The 12550-nt window shown below is 38.5% G+C and overlaps 1 protein-coding gene across 4 annotated transcripts in view; it reads left to right on the top strand.

Moving 5' to 3' along the window:
• Positions 1-473: 473 nt before the first annotated feature.
• Positions 474-12550, top strand: part of HACE1 (HECT domain and ankyrin repeat containing E3 ubiquitin protein ligase 1) — a 54701-nt gene continuing 42624 nt past the window's right edge. For 2 of the 4 annotated variants that reach the window (XM_038132020.1, XM_038132021.1), the window contains exons 1-7: positions 474-665; positions 5127-5181; positions 6286-6375; positions 8206-8310; positions 9597-9672; positions 9978-10109; positions 10951-11033. In XM_038132020.1, coding sequence (XP_037987948.1) covers positions 590-665; positions 5127-5181; positions 6286-6375; positions 8206-8310; positions 9597-9672; positions 9978-10109; positions 10951-11033 — 617 coding nt within the window. In that variant the 5' untranslated portion in view covers positions 474-589. Of the gene's footprint in view, positions 666-5126; positions 5182-6285; positions 6444-6734; positions 6843-8205; positions 8311-9596; positions 9673-9977; positions 10110-10950; positions 11034-12550 lie in introns of those variants that run through there. The other 2 variants (XM_038132023.1, XM_038132022.1) reach the window with 2 other exon arrangements.

The following is a 12550-nucleotide window of genomic DNA, read 5'->3' as shown; positions in this document are numbered from 1 at the left end:
AGGCTGGACATTAGGAAGAAGTTCTTCACAAAATCATGATGCAGCATTGGAATGGGCTGCCCAAGGAGGTGATGGAATCACCATTCCTGGAGGTGTTTAAAAAAAGACTGGATGTGGCACTTGGTGCCACGGTCTAGTGACATGGTGGTATTCAGTCCTAGGTTGGACTCGATGATTTCAGAGGTTTTTTCCAACCTGATCGGTTCTGTGATTCTGTCCCGCTTAGGAGCATTTACAGCCCCATTCCCTGCCGTGGTTCCGGGGAAATGAGCCCGCAAGGGCAGGATTACCTGGCAGGGGCGGCTTCAAAAGGCATCACATTTTTATTTTTATTTATAACAAGCAGACGTTTAAAGACCCATTTTCCACGAGACTTCAAAATTCGCCACCCACACCTCTTTCCTTCCTCGGGGGAAAAAGCAAACTGAGGGAGTTCGCCACCGCCCCCAGCTCCGCCCCGCGCATGCGCGCAGCGTCCCGGGGTGGCGGCGGCCTGGGCGGCCTCGGCGCCGCCAGCGCCGCGATGGGTTGAGAGAGGGCCGGCGGTGGCAGCGGGGGTGTCCGCGGCTCCGGGCTGGCCGCCCCGAGGATGGAGAGAGCCATGGAGCAGCTCAACCGGCTGACCAGGTCCCTGCGCCGCGCCCGCACCGTGGAGCTGCCGGACGGTAGGAGCGGGGCCCTGACATAGCGGTCGGTCCAGGCGGCCTCCGCGCCCGGGCCGGCGGGGATGAGTTGAGGCGGCTGCGGAGGGTGGGAATGGGCTTCCTCTCTCCGCCCCTGACAGGCTCCGTTTGTTTGTCGTGCTGACAGCAACAGCGGCGTCCCTTTCCTTCCCCCGCTGCCTGGCCGCCTCCGTGGCGGGGCGCGGGGGATCCCTGCCGGCTGCTGCCGCCCTCAGCCCGGCGAGTGGGTGGCCGGGCTGCCGGACGCCGGCTGTATTCGCTTCTAAATCCTTCGTCAGGTGCCTCGTCGATAACAGAGTAGTGATGAAAAGTCTTAGTGGGTTTTTTTTTTCTTTTTTTTTTTTTTTCTTTTAGTGGTACTGAATTTTGTTTGAAAAGGTATTGTAAGTCACTGTCACCCGTCACAGCCTAATTTTTTTTGGCTCTAAACCACTTCACATGGGTGCAGGTCCCCCATATCAGGATGGATTTGAAAACAGAGCTTCAGGCTCTTACGGCAAGTGGCTTGGTGTTCCAGCCAGGTCCAGTTTTTGGGAGGACAAACTGTAAAACTCTTGGATATGCGGAATTCCTGTTCTTGTGAGTCATGTGCTGTCACTGTGCTTTCTTCAGTGTTTACTTTTATGGATGAGTCTTTGGCTGCCTGTCTGCCAGCTTTCATCTCCAGTGGTGGAGGAGAGGGAGTAATATTCTGTTTTCTCTGCGCATTCCGTGTTTGGACTTCCTGGTGTCCTGCTGAACTGTGCTACTACACCCTTCACTTACTGTCGCCTGTCACAGTTCCCGTGTCTTGCAGTGCAGTTGCTCATAAATTTCACTTGACAGGCAAGTTCCAGGCAGATTTTGCTGCTTGTAAGCCTTTGAATGGCAGCAGTGAAAATTGATGTAATACTATTAACTTAAGCTTAGACTTACAGAAATAATGGAGTAGCACCGGTTTAACTAATTGAAGGTGCTCATATGAATAACACTTTGCACAACCTGTGTCAGTTGGAGCTGCTTCAACTTTACTCCAGTACTAATGCAGGCAAAATGATTCTGAATTGCATCTCTTTTCTTCACATCTTGGGCATTTTTATCTTATACTTCATAGGTAGTTATGTCTGTGGAATGGCAGTAGAAGTGCAAGCCTTGAGACCTTTGGAACAAGTACTTCTGTCATCCTGTAGTGCAGAAGGAATATGAGTTCTATGCATTCCTTAGGAATTGTGTGAAACAAATCAGTGGGACTGATGTAAGGAGATAAATGGGCTTAACACACTGAAGTCTCAAACTGCATTGCAAGAAGGGCTCTGTACAATGGGCCATCCAACTTTGGGTCTGTCTTAGCTCCTTAGGTATCTTCTTTCTTGACCTTGGTGTTCCTTAGGTTCATGCAGGTCTGCCCAAACTCTTCTTGAGAAGCAGGTTTGGCTTGTAGTATATTGCTCCAAACATGTACTGACAGGATCAACTTGGAATATTCCACACTGGTCTAGGATAATAGGTAGTTTGGTGGCTTGTTGTGTGCTGTGTCTGGCCTCTTGAATTATGACTCCCCTCTCTTTGTCCTCACTGTACTTGAATAACTTTAATTTGACATTTAATTTGAAAGATACATAGTTGGTTTACCCCTCCATCCTTAAAGTGAGAGTCATGGTTCTCTCACAGGAAGTGGAGCTGTATGTTTGAATTTACTTATGCTGAAGAAGGCAATAAATCCCAATAAATGGAAGTATTAAACTTCCATTGCACATGCCATAGCTGCTGGGGTATTATGTGCACAGTGCTGACACTTCTTTAAGGTTGTGATCTCTGCCAACTTCACGACAGTATCTCTGAGGAAATAAAGTAGTCAGTGTATCTTGCCATGGCAGGATTCTAGATGATGAATTTCAAGTGTTTTTTTTTCTTAAAGCAAGTCTTAACACCTGAGTCCAGTGCCCGTGAATACCCTGAGCTTGCAAGTAGAACTTTATTTTTTTTTTATCACTCTCCCAAAGTATCCTTCATCAGTTGTTTTCTGGACACTTGAGAGCTTGACACAAATTTCTGGATTATACTAATAAGGCTCAGCACCTGAAAACCAGGTCTTGCAGCCCAAAGCTGTGACACTATGTTTGGTGTGCCTTTTTTTTTGTCTTTCTATAATCAAGATTTGAAAAGCAAGCAGGTAAGTTTGGTGAGTCCATGAGGTGTGTAATGCTTTTTCTCTACGTGCTGTCACGTAGTTTGTGTCAGTTGGAGCTTTTTTTTATTACTAGAGAAAATAATCACCAAAAATAAGCATAAGAGCTCTTTAGTCTTAATTACTTCTTACAGAAAAACTCTGGGAAAATCTGCATGTGCTCCACAGTGTCATTTCTGTTAAAAGAATAGCAAAAGGCTTGGTTTTGTAACTGTGCCACAAATGCCAGTTACGTCCCAGCTACTGTTGTCTTTAACTATTGACTTTTTCTAGATCACTGCACTTGCAATATAGTTAAATATAGTTAGAATCAATATTAAGCATTTCAGCTAAGTGTGCTGATATATTTAAAAGTTTTTTTCACCTTTTTTTGGTGTCTTGTATAGGGCCTGATTGTGGAAATATATAAGGATGTACTGTTTAAATTTAGTTGATATTCTTAAGTTTGGTTTTATTTGGAATGCTTTATCTTCCTGTCCAGAGCTCTTTGAAACAGAGCTCGAGATTATTTTTTTGCTTTAGTTTATGTATACTGGGAGCTAATCATGGATAGATTTTGAAAAAGTGCTCAAATGTTTTTCACAGTTGATATTTATTAAGCATGCATGTATTTAATTTTGTTTCAGGATTCTTTCTTTCTGTGTCCCCCCCCCCTCCCAGCTTATTCTTCCCCCAGCAGTCAAATTCTAGGGTTGTGTGTTGGAGATGGAGTTTTCTGATGCTCACAGAACTCTGCCATAAGAGACAATTTGTAGAGAGCTCAAACTTGAGCTTGGTGATGATTGGTGACTCTCTGCAATGTTTAATCATGATTTGGTGTTTTGAGAGGCTTGCGTCTCTTGCACCATGTGTTTGCTGTAAACAATGTTGATTTTTTAAAAATTTGTTTTAAAGTTTTTATAGGTGATGAAATGTGATTTGAATTTGATTTATCTCTGTCCAGTGTTCAAAGGTAATAATAATAGATTGTTGGAAAGAAGCGTTGCTTCTTTCGTTTGTTAGCTAGGGACACACAACTTCAAATAGCTGATAGCAGCAGTAACCTTGGAGCACTGTAGAACAATAATAACAACAAATAGCATAGCTGCAGCATGATAACTTCTTGGATTCCACTTCATAATTCTGAAGAATCTTTATTTAAAATTCAGTAAATGTCACCTTGCCTTTCTAGTGGAAGTAGTGAATATGTAGAGGCATGATATATAAAAGACTTGGGATACTCTGGTTGTTTGGGACTGTTTTAATTCTTCCTGTTCTGGTTGCTCTGTAACTTTGGATCAATGAAGGTGATGGGGAAAAACTTGAAAATAAAAATTTTTTGAGAACAGTCTTGTATTTCCATATCCCGAAACTATATACCTGGGTTCTCAGAAAGCTAGCCTCTCCTGTCATATGTCAGTATCTACAGGAACAATCTGTGGAGATTGTGCTCTCAAAAATGGGTAGCTTGTTGAAGCGAAAAATTACAGTAATTGTCCATAATAAAAAATTAATGTGCATTAAAACCATTCATAATTATTATATGTTAAAAGATTTTAAGTTTTGTCAAATTAATCTTCTAAAAAGAGGATTTTACTTCAGGAAGTCTGTTAGTGACCAAACAGGCTCATCACACGCATGCAGTGTGCTGGCATTTGCAGCAGTAGTGATGACAGAGTCTGTGTGGCTGAATGTCGGTGTGTTCCCACCGCTGGTATGGATCTTTGTGTTCTGGCCTTTTTTCATTGCCTTCGAGTGTGAAATATGAAACTGATTAGAGATTAAAAAGTAAAATGAAACTTATTGCACCCAGGTACTAGAGTCAAAATGGAATGGATATGAAGTAATTTAAAAAAGTCACTACTACAAAATCATAGTCTCAGGACTATGGAAGTCACCTTGGAAGACAGGAAACCTCCTTCTTTTAAAAATTAAATAGTTGAGTGTTTTTGTTTTGTTTGAGTTTTTTTTAACGCGCATCTCTTAAAAACGTGGATTTAATTAACAGAATTGTTGATTCAAAGAAATTTACATTCCACTGAAAATTCTGTATTTTTGACTTTGTAAAATAAAAAAAGCCACATTGAAATTTCCTGTATTGCAATTCTGTCAATTCTCTCTTTTATCTAAGTGTGTTGGCTTTTTCTTTATAATGAAACTTTGTGTGTGTAGAATCTGTGCAAAAAAAAATATCTATTTCAAGTGGACACTTGAAAATGTAAGTAAGTGTTGCTAGATACATTTATTTTACATAAAATATACCTTTATAGTAACAGAGTAATCAAATTTCTTCCCAGATAATGAAACTGCTGTCTATACACTGATGCCGATGGTTATGGCTGACCAGCACAGGTGAGAGCTTCTTTAAATGTACCTTTTTTTTTTTTTTTGGTCTGAAAAACCCAGCCTGTTTGCTGAAGTCATAGCTGCTAAAGCACTCTCAGAAGTCCTGCTGCTGAATTTCTGAGTTGTGTTCTAATTTGAAGTTAGTCACTGACTGTGCATCCCAGCATACTTTTACCTGTTTTGATTTATGCTGTAGACTGGAACTGGGATTTGTTCTGTTGAAGCACATAGGAAAATTTGTTCTAGGATAAGAGCAAAAGTGTTGTTTTGTAACTGTGTCTTAGTTCTGAGTGTGTATTTATGGATGACATAGAAGCTCTTAGTCTCATTAGACATCTCAGAAAGACATGGAATAAGAGTTGGACAATGAGATTGAGACTTCTGGAATTGCTCAGATGAGCAGCTGTTTCTCTTACTGAGTTGTCCTCAAAGTGCTTGGAACCTGGAGGCTGTGTAATGCCAGCTAAGTGGTGCTTCCTTCACATGAATTTTGTAGGGAAGCAGGCAGTAACTCCTACTGAGACAGAAAGCTGCTTTTGCAGCCAGGATAAACATTTGTTGTGCTCAGGAGTATTTTGAGATTGCATGCAAGGGTTTTAAATTATGTGATCAGTCCATTACTGGAAGTTGAAAGGTACTATTTAAATTTTTTATCCTGATCTTGTATCCTTCTACTTCATCATTATGATTACACATACCAGTCTTCCCTCTGAACTTTGCCTAGGTTTAGAAAAACTGTTGGATATGTGGTTAGGCTGACTGTGATAAGGAAAAAAATGGGAATTTATATTTTGTTTAAACCAAAGTTGTTGAAATGCTTGTTTTTCATATTTGTAAAGAAGTGATTTGGTTTTTTGGTGTAATTCTTACTAGTTTATATTTGAAACTGTTTCCCAGCGTCACAGTTCATTTTTTATGTACAGTAAGAAATGGAAAGGTATTGTTAATCAGCAAATGCTTAAAACTATGTGATCTCTTAGTAATTAGTTGGAGGGGAAAGAAATAGTGATTAAGTAAGAAATAGAGTACTTATGTACAACTTAGAGTATAAACTTTGCTTGGACACTGTGAGCTATTTTTAAAATTAAAAAAATATTTTTCTATTTGAAGGTCTGTCTCAGAGCTGCTGTCAAATTCAAAATTTGATGTGAATTATGCCTTTGGACGTGTGAAGAGAAGTTTGCTTCATATTGCAGCAAAGTAAGACTTACTTGAGTCCAGTCCAGAAGTTAACAATGAAAATATTGCCACAAATCTAAGGCACCAATGTAAGCTGGAAAACTCTGTAGTGTCAGTTAACATTTTGTTTTCACACTTTTTGTATCTTGTTTGTTCTTCCTAGTAATGTGCCTGCCTCATAAAGAGGACAGATTTTACACATGGTATCAAATGGCTTTCCAAATTCCAGTAAGGAAGTCTGGCTAGATACTTTTTTACCTTTCTGTGAAATCTCAAGTCTTTTAAAAAAATGCAGCATGATGTGCGTCCTTTATAGCTGGGTTACTCTTGCCTTTGTAGAGGTAGAGAACTCTCATTTGCAGGTGCTGATTGTTTTTGAGGTATTCTAAAACAATGAGAAGCGTTTTGATGTTCGTTGGGAAGCAGCTGTTCCAAAGCACTTCATGTGACCGTAACTGAAGGGAATATAACTCAGGAGCTCACTTCTAGTAAGTTTTGTATCCTGGATAGAGGGCTTCAGTGCAAATTTTGATCTACATTATTTATTGTTTGTATAGCTTTTCAATGGAGATGACTGTTTTTTAAGTAACTCTGCCAAGAAACAGGTTACCATCATATAAATGAAATTAACCAGATAGTTTTTGGCATGACCTTTCAGGAAACTAAACTTTAAACTGTTGAATGGATGCTCTGTATTTATCTCCCCTTTTAAACGTCTTGAAAGTTCTTAACATTTAAACAGTTTAAAAAGTGAAAAAAAAAAAAAAGAAATAGTAGTAGTATTGCATATAGATAGCAGTATTTGGTCACAATGAGGTTGGAAATTCCAGCTTCTTAGACTATTAGAAATAGCTGTTTCCCAACTATTTCATCTCAGAATTACAAAGTGCTTAAATAAAATTTACTTAAGAAAGTACTTACAAATATGCAAGCAAATTTCTAGCATAGACTTGGGAACTATGTTTGAAAATACACTGTACTTCCTGATTCTAAAGATATGAGAAATTATGTTACACTTACTTTCTGGATTGTCTTTTATTTTGACTTAGTTATTGGGTCACAAAGGGGTCATCAAGCTGCTGGTTTTGCAATATATTGTACAGTTAATCTTCAGTTTCTTTGGGTTGTTGTGTAGCAGTTCTGACGCTGGGAAGATCTGTAAAAACGGATTAGCTGGTCACAACAGATACAAAAGTACTCTGTTTATTTTTCAATCAGCTCTTCCTCTTAAACAGTTCAGGAGCAAGATAAATATGTAATGCAGAGTTTCTGTTCTCTCAGTGACTTTGGTTATCCTGAAGAGCTGCTATATTATGTAAAGTGAAAGAGTTCAGCTCTTTATTACACGTTCAAAATTGAGAGCAAAGAAATATTTTTATTAGCAAATAAATATTTGTACAAGTTTTAGAATTTTCCTGATATTCAAACTTCTAAACAGAACTTCCAGACACAGAAACATAACAAACCCCAAAATCTTTAATGGAAAATTCAGTCCTGTTAATAGATTAGGGATGAGGGAGGTGAGAGGAAATAGAGAGCAAAACTTTTATAGTTTTGTTTATAGTTTAAAGAATTAACAGTCCTGAAGACTCACTGTTGTGTTTTAAAGTCATTAAAATCAAAGAGAAGGCTGGCATCTGTTCATTGCTACCAGTTATATTTGGTCACTTCTCACTGCATTAAGTGACTTTCCTTTAGCTTTGTGTTACCTGAACTGTGAGAGTGTAAAACAGTCTTATATAAAGATGTTCTAATAGTGTGATCTGTACATAATATTGCTGTTGTCTTTATGCCAATACCGATTTGTAAATATCCTTGTTACATTTTTTCCCTTTCTTATTTTCTTCTTAGCTGTGGATCAGTTGAATGCCTTGTTCTATTATTAAAAAAAGGAGCAAATCCAAACTATCAGGACATCTCAGGATGTACTCCTCTCCATTTAGCAGCAAGGAATGGGTAAGTTTTTAAAATCCTTAAACTCTTCAAAAATTTTTGCATAGTGCACTTGAGCTGACATGTTCTGTAATATTTTTGCGTAGTTCAAAAAACGCCTTCCTTTGGTTTTCACTTTTGAAAATCGAGAACATGGGGGTTAAAATCCTTACTTTGAGTATTCACAGAATAATATTTTATAAATAGTGAATCATGTCTGAAATACCAACTCCAGTCGTTTTAGTGTTTTCTGTTAATCAGGGGCATAATGATTCTTACAACAGTAATTGAACGAGGGATATATTCACCTTCCAGCTAGCTGAGTAAGAAAAGGTTTTGGAGGGCTTGGAGGGTGTCAGAGACTTCTGATTTTTCTGAGATAGTGTCTTTAAGAAAATTTTTCCTGCAAGAAAAGGAATACAAAGTTGGCACAGTGTTAGGAGAGAGGCAGAGAAAGAACTCCAAACCAGCGAGCAAGTACCTCTCTAAGATCCTTCTTCTGGAATTGTTGTATGTGAAAACATGCAGCTGTGAAGGCAATGTTGTCTTTTTTCTTTTTGGGATATGTGTGTGATACAATAACTGAATTGTATCACAGCTGGTACTTCAGGTGAGGAGGTGGCAGTGTTTAGAGGCTTCTGGGTATGTGTGAGGTCTGTTTGTAGGAGAGGAAAGAAGCAGGCAAGTGGTGTATGATAAATTCAGAAATACACTCAGGAGACAGTTGTGTGGAAATGAGGTATAAGAAAGGTGTGAAAGGTACCAAATAAAAAGGAAAAGCAAAATAAATTTGTAAAGGCAAAGCACTTAGAGCTGAACAAAACTGAACAAAACATGAATTAGGAAAAAGTATCTCTACTTTTATTAAGAAAGTGCTTGTACTTAACAATGATTTGCATAGTTTTACAATGACTGTCTCATTAAGTAATGATTTCGTGGTGTGCTCTAAACATGTCCACTGACATGTACAGGCAGTGGTGAACTTCATGGACTTCTATTAGCTGAACTCTGGCTTTTTGTCTTGAAAGGGTAGATCATGCAGAGCTGAAACTGTTAGAATAATGGTTAAGTGCTTCTGCACTTTCCATAAAAACAGCTATGATTTTAGCCCTGTGTTGTTTGCTACCCTTGCAGTGTCTGTGAAGATCACTTCTCTCTTTTTCATGCTCAGTATTGTACTCCTTATAAATTGGAACCACCTGTTATGCTTAGAACAATGATAAATTAGAGTTAGTGGAGCTCTAAGAAGATATTTAGTCTTTGTAAGTGATTTTTCCTGACTGAATTTTAATGTATTCTTTTGCTTACAGCCAGAAAAAATGTATGAGCAAGCTGCTGGAATACAGTGCAGATGTCAACATTTGTAATAATGAAGGCTTGACTGCAGTAAGTGCTATTAATTATTATGATGTTCATAAAATGAATGAAGAATTTGGAGATTCTCGGTTTTAAAGCTTTTGCTGTCTTACACATAAAACCAAACTGCTGTGTGTCCAGTGCCATCAAGAATCAAAAGATGTGATCAAAGTACCTAAGCATATGATTGTATTGTTCAAAGCTTCTCCTAATATTATGCAAAGCTTCTCTTTGTGAAAGTGTTGACAATAATACAGCCAGGTTTGAAATAATTTTTATGGGATATATATATATCATTACTAAAGGAAATATGTGTATCATCATTTTGTACTTAGATTCATTGGTTGGCTGTCAATGGACGAACAGAATTGCTTCATGATCTTGTTCAGCACGTCAGTAATGTAGATGTTGAAGATGCCATGGGACAGACAGCCCTTCATGTAGCTTGCCAAAATGGACACAAGACAGTAAGTTTCTAAACTGTATGAACACAATTGATTTGGGAGGAACTTGGTAATGCCTCAAAGTTGTGGTGTTTTTTTTATAAACTTCAGAGTAGTAATGGACATGATAATGGCTACAAGTGTGAAGAATGCTGTTGTGTGTCTTAGTATCGACTGCATGCACTTCCATGAGAACAACTTATTTATTCTTGTGGAGCTGATTGATTTCAGTGCCTGTGGGAGTTTAGGTGACTTACTGTATACTGTTCAGCTATTCTGTAGTGATATTATTGGATTATTAATATCAAGTTTTTATGTAATGTTAAATGTTTGAAAATGTTTTGCCTTATTTTTCAGAATATGTCTAATTCATGATTTTGAAGTCTGAAATATTAATTTACTGTGAGTGAAAAATGAAAACAGAGTTGGGTCAGTTACAATTTAACTCTAGAAGTAAACAAGTTCAAATAAACTCTTCTGTTATTGATCTGTGTGAATGATTTTTATGCCTGGTCTTGCGTTAGGGCTGACTGTTTATATTCAGAGTATAAGTTTGGATACTTTAGTTGAACTGCATTGGAGCCCTATAGAGCCCAGATTGCCACCCGAACTATTTGCTGCTAAAAAGAGTAAATTGTAATTCTACCCAGATCCTTTGTTGTCCTTGTCTGTGCTGGATTTTGGAAGGCCAAATTCTGAAAAACTGTTACCTAGAAATGTAGCAAATTTATGTGACTGAAATAGAACAAAAGTTGTTTGAGAGTCTGCTCAGTGTTTTCCTATTTTAGACATGCACTAAATATTTGCAAGCTAATAGGGTTTTCCACTGCTCTTTTTCTAAAGGTGGTGTTTTGTTCTCTTGCAGACGGTGCAGTGCTTGCTGGACAGCGGTGCAGACATAAACAGGCCGAACGTTTCTGGGGCAACTCCACTTTATTTTGCTTGCAGGTTATATACTCTTAACTTTCGCATACCAGCCTGAAAGTGAAATATTTTTTTTCCCTTTTGCAGTAACTGATTAGAAATTACAAAATATAGGAAATATAAAAGCTGACTGGTGTTTAATCTTGTCTCACTTTTGAGTGTAGTTTAGTGTCTTATCTAAATACTTAGGTTAGTGCTGCAGGCTTATGTACCTCTAATGCTAGAACACATACCTGTTCTAGCATGAGTCACAAATTGATGACTGCTGAAACCTTTCCTGAAAAAAATAAATTCTGACAATTTAGATTATTTTGAGTACCCTAAAACCAGAGTCTTTTATAAGGCAGGTTTGGCTATTCCTTAATGTACAGTATGGTATTCCAGTATACATGAAATGTACATATGTGTCAAAGTTACAATATTGAATTAAAATTACATTTTTGCTTTGATCAATTATGTTTTCTTCATAGTTATATTTCAAAATTAATCACATATGATAAATGATCTTTTGTTTTAATTAGGGCATTTCTGCAATTCCTTAGAGCATTTACAATTTTTGCAATCCCTGTGCTTTGATTAAAGGTTAAATAGTTCACATAAGATTAACTGTTATTATTAGCAAAAGGAGAAATGGACTGACCTGCTGGTCTGCTAAGAGTTACATTCTAGGAGTTGTGGTCTCTGGAGTGTTGACTTGTGTATGTTGACTTGTGGCATTTAAGAAGAAGGGAAGTGGAGAATAAATAGGCGCTAGCCTTGGTCCTTGATTTAGGGACTGGTATTTGCACACACTTTAAAAGAAGTAAGCAGCTTGTCTTGGCGTGGAGGTTTTTCACAAGAAAGGAATGTGGCAAGTACAGGAGTTATATTCTTTAGAAATTACCAACTGGAGCATTTGGCAGAGTAGAATGAACAGAATGTGTACTACAGCACACCTAGAAAGAAAGGTTGTAGGTTCCTGATGATAGGGAGGGCAGGATGTGGTAGCAGTGGCAGGTGGTAGCTGCAGGAGGGGTATCAGTATTCAAAGCCTGAGTCTGAAACACCTGTTTTGTCAATGTGTTGGGTTGTGCACTTAGTCTAGAGAAATATGGTGAAGATGCTACAAGTAGGCCATTAGTCTTAGCTCCTTTCTGACCTTTAGTGTTTGTTTGCGTTGGGACAAAGTCTGGTACATCAGATTAACCTGTTGGCTTCCTGGGCTGGAAGGACAGGACTGAGGAGAACTCATTTGTGAGTTACTGAGAGATCACTGAAGCTACCTCTTGTCCCTCAGCTGTTAGTTGTCTCTTTACCTGTGCCCTTCCTGAACTGATAGGCTGCACTTATCAGGCTGAGGATGCAGGCAGCCTCTTGTGTGTTCCAGGATGCCAAATACTCATATCCATTGGTGTAAAGGGTGTATTGGAAACTAGCTTGAGGAATAAAAGTTCACTGAAAAAACTTGTATACCTTAATTGCTATGTCTTTTTTATCAGTCTTTCACCCTTTAGATGCTTCTCTGTTGTGTTTTGCAGTATATGCACTTAATGCTGCTGAAG

This window comes from Motacilla alba, chromosome 3 (assembly GCF_015832195.1).
Source record: "Motacilla alba alba isolate MOTALB_02 chromosome 3, Motacilla_alba_V1.0_pri, whole genome shotgun sequence".
NCBI classification, from domain to species: Eukaryota; Metazoa; Chordata; class Aves; order Passeriformes; family Motacillidae; genus Motacilla; species Motacilla alba.
The sequence above is the reverse complement of the archived record's forward strand: the minus strand, read 5'-3'. Positions and strand labels throughout refer to the sequence as shown.